The sequence below is a fragment of the Colletotrichum graminicola genome (assembly GCF_000149035.1).
Source record: "Colletotrichum graminicola M1.001 genomic scaffold supercont1.7, whole genome shotgun sequence".
In the NCBI taxonomy this organism is placed as follows: Eukaryota; Fungi; Ascomycota; class Sordariomycetes; order Glomerellales; family Glomerellaceae; genus Colletotrichum; species Colletotrichum graminicola.
This window is the reverse complement of record NW_007361011.1, coordinates 985,108-1,001,487: the sequence shown is the minus strand read 5'-3', so window position 1 is coordinate 1,001,487 and position 16,380 is coordinate 985,108. Positions and strand designations below refer to the sequence as shown.

At 55.7% G+C, this 16,380-nt stretch overlaps 5 protein-coding genes across 5 annotated transcripts; 2 read left to right on the top strand and 3 right to left on the bottom strand.

Moving 5' to 3' along the window:
- Nucleotides 1-153: 153 nt before the first annotated feature.
- GLRG_01953 (aldehyde dehydrogenase) lies at nucleotides 154-1,902 on the bottom strand (the record flags this gene model as incomplete). Its single annotated transcript, XM_008093287.1, has 3 exons — nucleotides 154-1,603; nucleotides 1,703-1,744; nucleotides 1,841-1,902. The coding sequence occupies 3 exons, from the start codon at nucleotides 1,900-1,902 to the stop codon at nucleotides 154-156; spliced, it is 1,554 nt and encodes a 517-aa protein (XP_008091478.1).
- A 1,178-nt stretch (nucleotides 1,903-3,080) lies between these two features.
- On the top strand, nucleotides 3,081-4,850 carry GLRG_01952 (uncharacterized protein; the record flags this gene model as incomplete). The annotated part of the gene is made up of 2 exons (XM_008093286.1): nucleotides 3,081-3,320; nucleotides 3,423-4,850. The coding sequence occupies 2 exons, from the start codon at nucleotides 3,081-3,083 to the stop codon at nucleotides 4,848-4,850; spliced, it is 1,668 nt and encodes a 555-aa protein (XP_008091477.1).
- Nucleotides 4,851-5,696: 846 nt separating this feature from the next.
- Nucleotides 5,697-8,421, bottom strand: GLRG_01951 (aspartyl-tRNA synthetase; the record flags this gene model as incomplete). The annotated part of the gene is made up of 2 exons (XM_008093285.1): nucleotides 5,697-7,373; nucleotides 7,429-8,421. 2 exons carry the CDS (start codon nucleotides 8,419-8,421, stop codon nucleotides 5,697-5,699), a joined length of 2,670 nt encoding a protein of 889 aa, XP_008091476.1.
- Nucleotides 8,422-10,887: 2,466 nt separating this feature from the next.
- On the top strand, nucleotides 10,888-12,045 carry GLRG_01950 (uncharacterized protein; the record flags this gene model as incomplete). The annotated part of the gene is made up of 1 exon (XM_008093284.1): nucleotides 10,888-12,045. One exon carries the CDS (start codon nucleotides 10,888-10,890, stop codon nucleotides 12,043-12,045), a length of 1,158 nt encoding a protein of 385 aa, XP_008091475.1.
- Nucleotides 12,046-14,736: 2,691 nt separating this feature from the next.
- GLRG_01949 (uncharacterized protein) lies at nucleotides 14,737-16,149 on the bottom strand (the record flags this gene model as incomplete). The annotated part of the gene is made up of 1 exon (XM_008093283.1): nucleotides 14,737-16,149. The coding sequence occupies one exon, from the start codon at nucleotides 16,147-16,149 to the stop codon at nucleotides 14,737-14,739; it is 1,413 nt and encodes a 470-aa protein (XP_008091474.1).
- Between the last annotated feature and the right edge of the window lie 231 nt (nucleotides 16,150-16,380).

Sequence of the window (16,380 nt, the reverse complement as noted above, 5' to 3'; positions counted from 1 at the left end):
GGAGGAACAGCATCATCGTCGTCTCGTATTCTCCCGTTTAGCCTTTTTTGTTTCTTTTTCTTTTTTCTTTTGTTTTTCGGTCCAGTAATCTGACGTTGAGGCTGATTTCCCGATGGACGGACAGAAGGATGTACGTGTGTCCATCAGAAAAGTCTAGCCGTATCGCACATCCCCAGCGCCCTCGCGGAACCAGTCATCCGCCGCCAGCGCTTCCTCGGGGCTCGCGTAGCTGATGATGGTGCTCTTCGTCGTCGTGTACGCGTGGTACGCATCGATGCCGTTCTCGCTGCCGACGCCGCTCGCGCTCTTCGCGCCACCCCACGGACTGCTGGGGTCGTTTCGATGGTGCGTGTTCACCCACACGATGCCCGCGTCAATCTGCTCCGACACTCGAAACGCCTGCGCCACGTCGCGCGTCCAGATGCCCGCCCCCAGCCCGAATTCGCTGTCGTTGGCGAGCGCGATGGCCTCCGCCTCTGTCTTGAAGGGCGCCACCACCACCACCGGCCCAAACGCCTCCTCGCGCCAGATGCGCGTCTTGAGGATGTCGCCCTCGGCACTCGACACCAGCACCGTCGGCTCGAAGAAGTAGCCCCTGGAGAAGTCGGTGCCGTCGATGCTGCTCGTCCCAGACATGCGACGGCCGCCCGCGAAGGCTGAGCCCTCTGCGGCAAGCGCCTCGTTGACGAGCGCCTCCACATTCTGTAACTGCTTAGCCGAGACCAGGGGTCCCATCATGGACTCCCCGTTGCTCGGGGACCCCATCCGTCGCGCGATGGACTCGGCCTTGGCCCTGAGCTTCTCCAGCACGGGCTGCAGGATCGTGTCCTGGACGAGGATCCTCGTGCTGGCGACGCACGTCTGGCCGCTGGCGATGAAGGATCCGAATGCGATGCCATTGACGGCAACGTCCATGTCGGCCTGCTCAAACACCACCAGCGGCGCCTTGCCCCCCAGCTCCGCCGTGTAGCGCGCCAGGTTGCCGCCGACGATGGACCCAATCGCCCTGCCCGCCGCTGTGCCGCCCGTGACGTCGACCTTGCGGACGAGCGGGTGCTCGACGAGGGACCTGCCCGTCGTCGCACCGTAGCCCGGGAGGACGCTGAAGGCGCCGTCGGGCACGCCCGCCCGCTTCAGGATGCCGCCGAGCAGCAGGGTCGTGAGGGGCGTCAGCTCGCTGGGCTTCACCACGACGCTGTTGCCGGCCGCCAGCGCGGGGGCCACCTTCTTGACGGCGATGAGCAGCGGGTGGTTGAAGGGGGTGATCTGCACGACGACACCAAGGGGCACACGGTCGATCCAGTTGTGCAGCTTGCCCACGGTCGGCAGCACGGCACGCTCCTCGGTGCGCAGCAGGGCGGCGTAGTACTTGAACCACTTGACCAGCGTGGGCACCTGGGCGCGCATCTCGCGTATCGCGCGTCCGGTCTGGCGCACCTCGAGGGGGATCAGCGAGGCCAGCTCCGCGGTGAGAAGCTCCGCCGCCTTGTCGAGGACATGGGCGCGAGCATGACGGGGCAGTTTGGACCACGTCCCGGCCTTGAAGGTCTCGTGCGCAAGACGGATGGCCTCGTCAACGTCTTGGAGGGATGCTGCGTGACAGCTGCATGAAGCAGTTAGATGTCACTCGAACAAGAATGGACGGCGGATGGGGTCCGAGAGCTGATGGCTTAGAGGGAGGGGAGGGGGGCTGTCAACTTACTGGGCAAAGATGTCACCCGTCGCGGGGTCCTCAACCGGAATCCTGATGCAGTGTGAGAAGTCGATCGTGAAGCATGAGCACAGATAAGCGTCCTGCACCCCTCGCTGCGGGGGGAGGAATCAAGAGGAGGGCACGAACTGTTCTGCATGTCCCGGTTTCTCCTGGCCGCCGACCCAGAGGTTGTACGTCTGGACTGTCATCTTGTCTCTTGTGCAGCTGTCACTGACTTTTTTTCTTTTCTTTTTCTTCCTTCTTCTTTCGTATGTGAAGGATACCACCAGTACAGCACCTTTGTCTTGCGATTTGCCATTCGGGGTCGAGTTAATTTATGTTATATTCCTGAAATCCTACATAACTGCGGGGGGGGGGGGAAAGATAGCGCTCACCGGCCGGCTCCGTGTGCCCCTCCCCCCACTCTGAAGGTCTCCTTTCCCCGCCCCTCGCCCCTCCGGCGAGATAACAGACTCGCCATGGTTCCGGAGTTGGTAGTCGCATTTTGTCAACGCAATCTCGTAACACGCGACGCAGAATCACAGACAGGGATCAGCGTCTAAATGCGAAGCGTGTTTAAGCTTCGCGGCCTGCAAAGACCAGCATCTGCCTAGTGCTTGCTTTGGTTCCTTTTGCCAAGCTAGGAACGGATGGGGGCAGCAAACCCCTGCCTTGCCTCTGCCACCGTCCGCTAAGCCTCGATTGAGGCTGAACACGGATGCAAAGCTGCAAAGTGGTGAGTTGTAGCAGCAGCAGCAGCAGCAGCAGTAGCAAGAGTAGTAGCAAGAGTAGTAGCAAGAGTAGCAGTAGCAGCAGTAGTAGCTACACTTCAAGGGGGTACCATCTCGCTCGGCTTCGAGGGTACAAAGCGCACATGCTCTCTCTCGACGACCCATGTTTCTCGGTCCTGCAGGCAAAACGCAATGAACCCATCAGGGAACTGGAGCGGCCGTCAGCTCAGACTTTTACCTCAAACCTACAGGAAACCCCCTTTCTGTCATTGCAAAAAGCAGACGGTTGCAAAAAAAAAAAAGAGGCATGCACAGCTGCTGCCATTGAACCTAGGCCCAAGTTCGGCCGGATCGCGTCGTCGTCCATCATGCCATATAAGCCGGCATCCGAACAACTCTACCCATTGGAACCCCCCCCCCCCCTCCCCCCCTTCTCCCAGTGAGCGATGCCAGCTATTTGAGAATTTCTGTTAAACGGCCGGGTTGATTCCCCCCCCTTCCCATTTCTTGCTCTGGTCCGCGGCTGGAAAGAAAAAAGAGTCTCGATCTAGCTAGAGCTCATTGTAAGCCAACAGCAGCGACGCCCCTGATACCCCCCCATTTTCTTCTTTTCTTCTTTCCCCCCCCCCAGTCTTGTTTCCAAATAACTGCCCATCATGGACTACATGCGCTCTCTTGTCGGCGCCAACACGAAGAAGATCCAGGTGCCCAAGGTGGCAACGGACGATGTCTACCCGGTCCACTTCTTCGACGATACGAAGCCCTTCCGCGAGATGCTCCTGAACTGGACCCTCCGGTTCGACGATGTCCTCGACGCCGAGAAACTTCATCTCTCGCTCGCCAAACTCCTGGATATCGGAGACTGGAGGAAGCTCGCTGGACGCATGCGGTTGACCGTGAGTGTTTCCGCCCACCAGCCCGTTTCCCTCCTTTTCTCTCCTTTTTCTTCTTCTTTTTTTTCTAGAAGAAATCCCAACTAACACGGGTCGCCCGCTCAGAAAGACAACAAACTCGAGCTTCACGTCCCGCACAAGTTCACACCAGCCCGCCCCGCCGTCCGCTTCTCCCACGTGGTCCACAACATGAGCATTACGGAGCACAAGCACGCCAAGAACATGCCCAGGACCACCACCACCCCGTCCATCCAGCCCGGTGTCGTCAACTTCTACAGTCTCGGCGCGCGCGAGGGCGCCCCCCGCACGCTCGAGGACCTCATCTCCTCGGACGAGCCCGGCATCGCCCTGCACGTCGTCTCCTTCAACGACGCCACCCTCGTCGGCCTCCTCTTCTCTCACGTCCTCTTCGGCGCCGCCGGCATGCAGGCCCTCGTCGAGGCCTGGTCCCAGGTCCTCGCCGGCCGCGAGGCCGAGGTCCCCGTCCTCCATGGCGCCCGCAGGGACATCCTCGACGATGTCGGCGTCGACACGGACCCGGAAAAGGAGAAGTTATTGCTCGACCGCCGCGTGCTCAAGGGATTCCGCCACTTCCGCTTCAGCCTGCGCTTCCTCTGGGACATTATGCGCCGCCCCGAGATCGAGTCCAAGATCCTCTGCCTGCCCGGCGACTTCGTTGCCAACCTCCGCTCCCAGGCCATGGCCGACCTGCACGCCATGGACGAGAAGGGCATGGGCACCGGCGAGGCCCCTTTCGTCAGCGAGGGCGACGTCCTGACCGCCTGGTGGACCCGCATCGTCTGTCTAGCCCGCGGCTCCAACCGTCCCGTCACCGTCCTCAACGCCGTCGACATCACCGGCCGTCTCAAGGGCGTCTTCGCCCCCGGAAAGCTCTACGTCCAGAACTTCGCCCTCGGCACCTGGACCCTCCTCAGCTCCGCCGAGGTCCTCAAGGCGCCCCTCGGCTACGTCGCCCGCTGCTTCCGCTACGACATCCAGACCCAGACCACCCCGTCCCAGCTCATGGCCTTCATGCGCCGCATCCGCCAGCGCGGCCGCTGCAAGACGCAGCCCCTCTACGGCGACCCCAACAGCATGCTCATCATCTTCACCAACTGGTCCCGCTGCAAGTTCTTCGACTGCATCGACTTCGCCCCGGCCGTCATCCCCAGCATCAACCCCATCGCGGAACTGCCCGCGGCTTCCGAAAACACCCAGCCAAACAGCGACGACTCCATCACCAGCGACGGCATCAGCAACGGCGGCGCCGACCTGGAGAAGCAGGCCAACAACGCCAGCATCGCCCAGGTGCTGAGCCGCCCGCCGCCCGGCAAGATCTCCTACCACCACTCCATGACCCGCACCCGCACCATCCTCTCTCGCAACGTCTTCACCATCCTCGGCAAGGACCTCAACGGCAACTACTGGGTCTCGGCCCTGGGACACCCCGAGTGCTGGGACAAGCTCGAGAAGGAGGTTGAAATCTCCTCCATGGACAACTTGAGGCGGCTCCGCCCCGAGACGACACAGTAAAGAGGAGAGGAGAAGGTGGTGTTGAAGGGGCTCCCTCCATCTCCCCATTTGCGGCCCTCTGACGCGGTTTTTCTAATCTCCTGCGCAATTGTTTTTTTTTTTCCAAAGCGTCACCGGCTGTGTGGTTCGGGTTGTCTAGGGCTATTTATTAACCCTTCTGGCTTGGCTTGCTCTGAACGATTGATGTGGTGAGGGTGGGCAGACGATGAGTGCAAGTGAAGGAGTAGGAGGGAAAGAGAACGTAGGTTAGTTGGTGTACTATATCCAGATTGTACTGCCAGGGATGCGCAATGAAAGAAAGCAACTTCATGACGACACTTCATGCCTCTGTTGATATTACAGGAACCAAGATGAGTATACACGTATCATTGGCGATTGGTAATGATCGTGAGTGATTGACGTTGTTGTTGAATGCCATACAAGGTGGGCAAGTAGGCAGTAGTAGTAGTAAGGTGATGAAGGTGAGGGTTTTGTGCCGGGTGATGGATACCGTGTCTCACTTCGCCGCACCTTCTATATCCCAACAATATCACTTGGACAGGCAGAGACACGTCGCACCAAACAATATTGCTAAAAACATGTGCTATGTCGTTCCTATGAGTCTGTTGCCATGACATACGAAATGTGCAAAGTACGATCTACACTGGTATCAAAATCTAACATAACTGCAACATCAAGCTTGGTATCACAAATGATTCAGAGATGCTGTAACAGAAACAAAAAAACAGGAAAGAGGAAAAGCGGAGAAAAGAAAAAGGGGGGGAACCATATGCCTTGCATGCCATTATCCGACTCCATGCCCAACTCTCTCTCATCTTCGTCAGTCATCAAGGGCCCAATGGCATCTTAGTCGTCCATGAAGAACCTGACAATCTCCTTGAGATCAAACAGTGTGACACCGCGGCGCGGGTAGCAAATGTACACCTGCTCGCCCAAGACGCCAAACTTGTCTCTGAACTCGGCCTTTTTGCCGAGACCGAGGCTCTTGACGATACCGGCGTACATCTTGCTCAGAAACTTGGCCCGAACGCCGTGTAGGTGCTCACCGGGCACCAACCTGTCACTGACGCCGGCTCCAAAGGTCACAGGGCCCGAGATGCACGACAAAGCGTACTCGACAAGCACCTCGATGGTGCCGTTCGGTGCGTCAGGGAAGTCTAGCGCCCACTTGACTTGCCAGCCGTATCTGGGGGCGAGCTGTGCGAGTACAACCATGCACAAGACCTTGCCGTCCTTCTCGGCGGCAAAGTAGCGGCGGTGTGCCTGGTCGATCCAAGGACGAATCTCCGTAAGGTGCACCTGCTTCTTTGACTTGCGTTTCTCCTTCCATGCCTCGATGGCCTGATCGGTACGCTTCATAAAATCCTCGTTAGGTTTGACCTCGTGGATCTTGATGCCCTCCCTCTTGACGCGTCTGGCGGCACGGCCGTCGGGTGTGGTGTGCTGGTCCGCATCCGCCCGCTGCTCCACGGTGCAGCTCAAGGTTCGCCAGCCGATGCGGCGTCCGAGAAGCTCCTGCACCTTGTTGGATACCAGCATCCATACAGGAGTCAATTTAAGATCCTTGGTGACAAACTCAACAAAGGCTGGAACAACCTCTTCGTATTGACCCCGGTCGCAGAGAGGGTCTCCAGTAATCATTGCAAATTTGCCCTGTTTGACATATCCAACTGCAGCACCACTGCCGTGGCGCCAAATCTCAAACCTCTCATCGAGCCACGAGGTGTTCGTGGCGTCTCCGTAGTTGGCAATCAACTCCTCCAAGGGAGGTAGCTCCTTTCCGGCCCATGCCTTGGTGGTGTCGGCGCTTGGGTGCGGCAGGGTGAACGACCGCGATGGCAAAGACTTGGGGTCGCGGTAGAAGAGGGTGCCGTATCTGACATCTCCCAAGTTGAGGAGAAGGAATACGACACGGTCCAATCCTAGACCGGCACCGCCGTGTGGCGGAGCACCTAGATCGAAAGCCTCGAGATATTCGGCCATGTCGTCCTCCGAAATGCCCTTTTCGGCCATGTTCTTTCGCAGTTCCTTGGGATCGTTGATACGCTGGCCACCAGTGCAGATCTCCTGGCCACGGACAAAGATGTCGAACGAGTTGGTCCAGAAGGGGTCATCGGCTTTGTGGGTATAAAAGGGGCGAGCGTTGGCGGGGAACTTGTCCAGGATGTAATAGTCGGTACCGTACTTTTCTTTGACCAATTCTCCCAGGCGGATCTCGTCGGGCGTCGAGAGGTCCTCGTCCTCAACGTCGCGGCCGTCGTCACGCAGCATTTGCAGACCGTCGCGGAACGAGATGATGGGTGTCTCGTCAAGCCAGACAAGGTCATCACTAGGGAAGCGCTCACGGATGATCTTGAGCTCGGGCATAGAATGAACAGCCGCGAAGATGTTCTTCAAAGTCTGGTCGAGAACTTTGATGATCTCGTGGTAGTGCTTCTGAATCTTCATTTCGATGTCGAGGCCGGTGTACTCGGTCAAATGACGGTGAGTGTTTGAGTTCTCTGCACGAAACACGGGGCCAATCTGCACATATGTCAGCACCAGTTCACTTGCACGGGATGGGCTTCGTGTTACTTACTTCGTACACCTTGCCAAAGTCGGCAGATATAGTCATCTGCTTAGCTAACTGGGGGCTCTGTGCCAAAAAGGCACGCCTTCCAAAATAGTTGAGCTTGAACACTTCGGCGCCACTCTCGGTAGCGGCGGGCTGCAACTTGGGGGTCTGAATCTCGATGAAGCCGCTGTTGTCGAGGGTCTCACGGAACTGGCGTGTAATCATGGCGCGCACACGGAACAGCGCCTGGTTGCTGGGGTGTCGCAAGTCAAGGATACGGTTGTTCAACCTGAAGTTCATGCTGTCTGGAGGCATGTAGTTGCTAAATGGCGGCGCCTTGGCCGGGTTGAGAAGGTGGATCGAGTAAATGTCCACCTCGACATCGTGGTAGTGTGCCGACTTGACGTCTTGGACAGGTTTCTTCAAGGTGCCGGATACCTGTACAATGGACTCTGGGTGCAGGTGCTGAACCCATTTGACCATGTTGGGGGTGGCGTGGGCGAGGACTCCCTGAACGGTGTCCGTCTGGTCGCGGAAGAGGAGAAAGTCGAGATGCTTTGAAATGTTCCTCTGGGTATGTATTCTCGCGCGGAACGTCACCTTGGTTCCAATGTCCAGCTTGACGGCCTCGCCGATAGTGGTCAGCTCGGTCGGATACTCGCCCTCGTCGCCCTCGCCATAGCGCGCTCGGGTCTCTTCATCCTCAGCGCGGCGGCCTTCTTCGTACTCGCTTCGGCGGCGTTCTTGGAGCTGGCGCTCTTCTTCCTGCCGGCGTTGCAGCTTCTCGCCGCGTTCCTGGCGCCTGATCTCGCCGCTCCTTACCGGGCTGCGTCCTGTACTAGACTTGCTGGACTGGCTGGTGGAGCTCGAGATGGGCGATTTCTTCTCGAAGACGGTCGTCCTTGTGCGCGTGGAAACGGTTGGGCTAGATGGTGGTGACTTCAGGGGCGAGGTGAACTTCTGGGCAAGGCGCGAGAGAGTGCTCGGTGAGCGTGACACTGCTTCCTGTTGGGTCATGGTGGTATGACCTCCCCTTGGCAAGGGCTAGGTGATGATGTATTTTTGTGTGTGTATTATACTAGATTGGTTGGGAGATTTGCACATGTGCAATGGATGAGGAAGATGTGACGGGGTCGGTGAGTTTGCCAAGACGATTTTACATAGAGAAGGGGAGGGGGGAAGAGGGTAGATGAATACAGGAACAGGGTATAAGAAGAAAAGACTCGGAGTGAGGAAACATGAGTTCGGGTTCCGTCAAGGTCCGTGGGTCCCTTGGCAGAACAAGTGGATGTCACAATGTAAGGTAGGTAGTTCCTTTGCTTCCTCGAGTTGGGTGTCGTGTGTCAGTGACTTGGCAATAGGTACGCCGAGGATGGAGAAATGCCCCGATTGATAGGACGAAGCCCGGGACACGCGGGCAGTTAGTGACTCAACGACCGAGGTTCCAGGCTGGGGAGCTTGGAATAGGTACGTACGACAAGCAAGCCACAGGTAGGGGCAGGAAAGCCAAGTCGGCATGTATCTTGTACCAAGAGACTTGGAATTACCTCACCTTACTCTCACCTCTGAAAAGCTTGGTCGGCGGGTGATTTTCATCCCCTCCCACCACCTTGCATCTTGGCGCTGCTACCTACTACCTAGGTAAGGAGAAAAGGGTTGCTGAAACCACCATATGGTATCGCATTGGATCGGATCGCATCGGATCGCATCGGGCAGGTGAGGACAGTGACGATTAAACTTTGTGACTCCTAGACCGGCCGTGAACCAGCTTCGTCCATCTTTCCACATTGTTCTCCCATCGTAGCTTCCTCCGTCTCCTCTGTGTGTTGGACCGTGTGGTGTCAAGGAAACGTCATTGGCTTGTGGGGCAAAGATGCGTCTGTGTCCCCCCCCCCCCCACCTGACCCACGGTACCTGGCAAGGCCGGCAAGGTCACGGACGTTGGAGCGGAGAGCGGAGCTTGTGAATGGCCGAGAGGACCTGCTGATGTAGGTGCACAACAAACAGAGTGGTTACTCGTGGACATTTTGCTCCGGGGGGCCCGGATGCTGGAGGCAGGTCCACTCCTTCCCGTGTTCGATCCAACCTGTTGGGTGAACCCCGGGAGAAAAAGAACCAGAGAAGGGAAGGAGTAAAGAAATAAACAAACAAACAAACAAAAGAATAATAGAAATAGGAATAAAGTACTCCGTAGAAGAGAGAGGGAGAAAAAAGCCCAGCCTCAAAAGATGGCCCAAATGGACGAGGGTGCACTCTGTGGTACCTACAGGATCGTACCTACCTACATCGTAGTTAGTGAGTGTATCCGTAGCAAAGCATGACATGATATTTCTCGCATCGTCTGGAAACCGCGGCATCTTGAGTTGCTGCTTCCCTAAAAAGAGAAAGTGGTTCCACTACTAACTCAGCTCCGCTCACATCCCGGAAGCTGCGGCCCCGCCCTAGCCGCATGCCCCTGCTCTCTGCTATCTGCGAGGCCAGAAGCGCCTCAAGTGTGACGTCAAACGAACTCGGCACAGAGTTGGGTACTTGTACACCAGCCACCGTGGCATCCCCTCCTCACCTTTGACACCGCCCTGACCTCACTTCGAGGCAACGGGTAATGAGCAAAAAGAATCAATCACAAACCTCAACACTGTAGGTCATCAAATATGTACCTATCGTCTGGTGGCCGAATTATGACATCTTGTCTCGTCTCAGTCCCTCCGCCTTTGCAGGCCGCCCGTTTTGGCCTCGGCTGATGTCTCGCTATTCCTCTCTACTCCTTCCGCCTTTGTCATTGTGTTGTCTAACGTCGAGAAAAACGTGTCTTTGTCCTTCTGATTTTAACACAAAAACTAACATTATGCCTAGGTACATCATGGCTGTGCCATAAACCACCAGCCACAGGTGGTTGATTACGGTACCCCCATTTCATCAGCCACACTACCTCCCCTAGACACCTAACTGCCGGCACACACACACACGCACACACACCACATCTCCCCTCTCCCACCCTCCCTCACCAAGCAAGGTACGCCCTGCCAAGCAAAGGCTACTTGGACATCAACAACAACTGACGCCATCGGCTGAGCCACTCGGAATCCTTGGGGCAATCTCAGTCATATCTTTTTCTCACACTACACGTGTGCCTGCCCAACTGCCTGACAACTTACCTACCTACCTGCACGTCGACACCTCACATTTCCTTCCGTCCATCCATCCATTACTCGAGTTGTCACATCTTCGCCTCACTCCCCCGCCACCTAGTGTATTATCAACGGAGCTGATCCGGCATACCCGATATACAGATACCAAACAAACCACCACGTTCTGACCGCATTCGACCTACTACAGTAGTACACAACCTCGCTTGAGCATTAACCAAGACATACCCCGTTGACTGTTCAATTGCCAGCCTTTTTCATCCCGCTCGAGTCTGGCCTCCTGTGCGCGCTGTGTGTTGCGTATCCCGCATTCCGCACCCCGCACCCCGCAAACCCAATGCTGCAGGACAAACTCACCCGCACCCTGTCCAGCATATCAAATATTTCCAAAGGGAGCAAGAGCAGCAAAAAGGATAGCAAGGCTGCTAGCATTGCCGGCAGCATTGCCAGCAGCGTAGCCGGCACTCCCGACGATGAGTATGACAATCCACTAGAGAGCGTGGCTCGCTGGCGCCTGACCGCCAATGCCGTCGCCCTACGCTCGGGGGCCGCGTTCGCCTTCGGCCTGCAAAACCGCTCCTCTCCCGTCCCACCCGCTGCGAACAGGGTCATCTGGCTCGATTCCACCCTATCGGAGTGGAGCGGCAAGGAGAAGATCAAGGTTGACGTCTGGCTCCCACCCACCACCACTAGCACCAAGCCCACGGGCAAGGCCCCTGCACTTATCAATTTCCACGGCGGCGGGTTCGTCCTCGGTCAAGGGACCGACGATGCACGCTGGGCTGGTTCCGTGGCTTCCGCACTCAACGCCGTGGTTTTCTCCGTCAATTACCGTCTGGCCCCGGGCTATCCCTTCCCCACCCCGGTAGAGGACTCTGCCGACGCCATCCTGCAGATCGTCGCTCGTGCTGCAGAGTTCCGCATCGATACAGAAAAGGTGTTTCTCTCGGGATTCTCGGCTGGAGGCACTTTGGCCCTCGCCAGCTGGATCATCCTCCAGAACCCCGACAGGTGGAGCTATAAGTTCAGCATTCCAGTCCCCGACATCTCCGGTATCGTCCTTTTCTATCCCCTTTTGGACTGGACCATGACGAGGCCCCAGAAGCGGAACACGTGTGGAAGGCCTGACATGACTCTGCCTAAAAGCATGACCGATCTTTTTGATGCATCCTATGTATACCCGCCCCGCCCGAGGTCTGAACGCGGTGATCCCCGCCTCTCACCCGGTCTCATGACAGATGAGATGATCGATCAGCTGCCCCCTGTTCACCTATGCTTGTGCGAGTTCGACATGTTGCTACTGGAAGGCCAGAGCTTTGCTGAACGGGCCAGGTCTCGAGGTCGTCGGGTCAGCACACGTGTTGTCAAGGCCGAAAAGCATGCTTGGGATAAGCCTCCTCCGTTCACGCCCAAAGAATCGGTCATGGTCGAGTACAATGAGGCCATCACGGCTCTTAAGGAATGGTCAGAGAACCCTCATCCAAAGCTTGGATAAGTGCCGCAGGCCCCAGTCACAAGCCTCCCGGTACAGGTGGTCAGGGCACCATCAGCCTTCTCATTAACAACGTAAAAGAGGTTTCGGCCCAGAGTTCTGTATCAAAGAGGCTTTTTTCCAGGGCCTTGTCCACATGCAATCGCTGAAACTCCAAAGATGGTGGCTGCCCTTCCGCGTTGTGGGGTTTGAAGACCATCCAAGCAGGTTCCCGGCAGCAACATCGTCGACATCAAGCAACTGTGCGAGATGGAATTTTGGAAAGGGAGAGGCACCGATGATTGCATAGAAACAGGCACTGACCGCACTGTGCCAAAGGGTATTTTCTTCCTTTCTACATCATCATTATAAGCCACTCAATTCCAAACCCATCTTTTGGTCCCAATTCTTCTGCTCCGGCTGTGAGCCTATTTTCTGGAGCACACACTTTTTCACAGGCGACAGCCTGGGTTTGACCCGACGGGTACGTTCTCCGCCTCAGGGCTGTCTGGGCTGGGAAAGACGCCGTGACACTGCATCAGTGCGGCGCGGTGATCTCAGATAGCCTCAAAGTCAAACTCGCCGAGGAATTCCTGGGGGGGATATCTCTACAGGGATGCGACCAGCAACGGAAGACAGTTTCTTTCGTTTCGCCTAGCGATAAACTTCCCTATGACGATCTGCTACCGTGTACGGACGCTGTAATTCCGAAACCCCGACTTCCTGGTTGATTCTACAACGTGCAGTCTCTCCTGTTTGTCTGCGTTCGCGATTTGTCGGCGGCCAGGTTAGGTTTCGATCTGTTAGGTGAAATGCTGAATGAAAGCAGCAGCGGCCCAGGGCCCTTTTCGTCATCGATTCGGGAGCTACAGAATTCGCTACATGAAGCCTAGTTGATTACTATCTGGTGCCGATGAAATATACGAATAAATACAATGGATTCGAAGATAAATATCATGAGATACAAGAAAGCTTCGTGCCCTTCCTCGGACCTCAGCCACCATATCTCATTTCAGTTAGTTAACGTGGGGGCAGTTATATAATCATTGCTCCGGGCACCCAATATTGTCGTGACTTAGTTCATCATCTCCGTACTTGTGAAAGTGCCCTGCCCCCCCTTCCCCCCTTTGCCCGTGATCCGGTACTACTTTGACGATGCGAACAATATCTGCCACTTCGTATTCAGTACAGCCACCCATCTCGACGCTGTAAACTACCGACCACCCTACCGCCGGTCTTAAAATCAGGCCGCCAACCCTTCCCAGTTAGCCGTGGTCCCCACAGAAAACGCAGTCGAATCATCCATCGCACTTCAAGGAGTGGAACCTCGTGACGCCCGGAGAGCCATACGAATCCATTGTCAACGGTCACCACGGGTGGGTAGGAATCGAGAACTGGTAAGTATCTCTGAAATCGTACTATGCTAGTAGTTGGTTACCAGAACCTAACCCATGGCTTGTGCCATCATCCCAGTCTTCTTTGGAGCCCCAGCGGTTGGTTTCGGCTGCAAGGGGCTTTACCTATGTGCCTGTATTACTGCGTTTGCGTAGGCATTCAGCGACAAACGCAGATCTCCATCGGCTTCCGCATGCTTGTTCCCAACGCCACGGTCCCGCCTATGGTAATCCCGACATCCGTGGAGCTGCCGCCTGTCGACACAACCTTTGAGCCTGTCCCGGTACAGGGCCCGCTGCCTACAGACTGCGTGGAGTACTGCCAGATGCGCTCGGTCAGATAGAGCCGCCCCCATCCCATATACAAGTTTCAGCCTAGTGGCACTTGTTCTCTTGAACGAAAAACAGGCCGACACATGCCTCCAGGTCGCAGTAATGCATAAGAGCATCGCCGAATGTCAGTTCCTGGCTTGGTACCTGTTTCCGAACAGTGACTGCGACGACCTCTGGGCCGGTTCCTAATACTGCCTGGGATTCAGCAACGACATCCCAGAGCCGCCACCGGACAGCACGACTAGTATGCCGAGCGTGTCCTCAACGTCCACATCATCTAACCCGTAGCGACACCGACACCCGTCCAGGTAAGTAGACTCGGCTTCGTATACCCAACGGCAAAGGCGAGGGACATTTGTTTTTCTGACCGCAGCGTTGCATAGCCGGGCATGATCTAGGGGTGTCGTAAGCTGTATTTCGTGCAGACAGGTAACGGCTGCTGGACCATTGCCAACTCGGCGGGCTTCACATTGGAATAAGCACTGTTATCATTTCTGATGCTGCATCCCCTTTTTGGTAGTTCAAGGGAGGATGTCATGCTAATACAACATCTGTCGGTGACTTCGATAAGTGAAACCCGGCAGTGGGGGGGATCGCTCGGGGCTATGGCTCGAGGCTAATGTTTGCGTGGGTTTGTAGAACGATATCTGTGTAAATATACTGCATCTACGAATGTTGTGGAAGTCAACATCTCCTCAAAGCTGCGTTGTTTACTCACACCAATGAGTAATGATGAAGATATTACATATAAATACTTGCATTTTATGCCAATGTGGCGTCCATTGATACTATTGTCGGGCGCTTGCACTGACTAGAGTATTCCCAAGATGGGTCCTATGATGCTATATAGTATCTATTGCATGTATGAAACTAAAGGCTCAATGCGGCTGTCTCGTCAGTTTGATTACGGAACCATTTCGGAAGTCTGTGACAGAAGCTATAGCAGCTAGGGTAATTTCAGCGGTTGACTTAAGAGAGCGATGAGTTATCACTCCTGATCTTCGTCTTCGTTCACGTAGTTATCCTCGTCGTCATCCTCATCGTCCTCATCGTCCTCATCGTCCTCATCGTCATCCTCGTCATCCTCGTCATCCTCGTCATCCTCGTCATCCTCGTCCTCATCCTCATCCTCATCCTCGTCCTCATTCCCCCCTTCGTCCCTTTTCTCTGCTTGAGAGGCAGTATATTCGACTGCCATGTGTATCCGGCGGGCCACCTCCATGGCCTCGTCATCAGTCAGCTCCAATGGCGTTTCGAAGCCGTGTCCGTGGATCCAGGAGTCAATAAGATAAGTATCGGGGGCATCAAAATGAGAGGAAAGTGCGAGTAACACGCTCGTACGTATATATTTCCCTGGCGTCGGGAACGGCCGATGGGAGTGGTACTTTGCCCAGACCTCTCGCCATCCACTGCGATCGAGACGCTTGATGCGAACGAGCGCTATGATGAAACGGAAGTAGAGGAAGCGCGGGACTGGACGTTTGTCGTTGAGAAACGTCAATTCCTTTCCGTCGAGAGCACTTGCATTATCGCCATTGCTCGTATATGGCGAGTTCTTGATGGCGGGGCAAACGACATCTGTCCTCCATCTTCTGATGGGGGTTTCCGCCGCGTCGGCAGGAACGATCACAATGTAATAGCGGTCGTACCAGCTCTTGATCTGGTCGGCCAGTAGAAGTGCGTTCCCCGCTCGTTCAACCGACTCTGCTCGGTCGCCAAACAGCATTGCGGGTATGCAGTCGATATCGGCAAAGAAGGGTACGATATGTGCCGCGTCGATATCCTTGTCGAGATACCACATGCCGCTCGCATGGCACCAAACTCGGCCATTCCCGTCACTGCCGCTATAATAGTCCGTGGCGTCCTTGAGAAATGCTAAAGGTCGTCTTTGTGGCCTTTCCCGGCCATCTGATCTTGTGTAGAGAGGTAAAATGCTTTCCATCACAGCATGAGGAATTGGGATGAGATTGATATAACGTGGGATGGAAGTAGAAGGGCGTTGAATGAGACCGCAGTAACTTGACCCCAGCACTCGCTCTGTGTTGGAATCTTCGTAGTGTGCCTTCTTCTTCTTGTGTCTCCACAGGTCGCCCCCGGCAGAGAAGTAGCACTTATCCTGTCTTCGGATATATCTCATGGCCGTCTCGGGGGCCATGTCGCCTTTATGCATCAAATGGATCGCTAGCCTCTGCCCCGTCCGGATCACTTGTTTTTCTTGTGAAGCCAGGTCAATACCAAGCTTTGCCAGCTGAAGCTTCGCCTTTGGAGTTGTCTCCAGTTGCTCTTCGTCTGGCTCGACGCGTGGCTCTACTTTGCGCTTCAGGGCCGCGTATTCCTTCCGCAGTTGTCGCACTCTTGTGAACGCAGCCTCGATATCGGCCAGCCGTGTCAGGGCAGCCATGGTGGGTGAGCTACCCTCTGGTGAGCCTGGATTCATTGGTAGTTGTTATGATGGAGAGGTGGATTGCTTGGGAATTGTAGTTGGAAAAGGCGTAGTGTTAAACGATCTCTCTAATAATTTGTCCGAAGGCTTGTCTGGTGTAATTTCTGACGGAAGTTCTGGTGATGTATCTGACGGTTCATCTGAATGCCTGCCTGATGGTTTGTCTGATGGTTTGTCCAATGACTTATT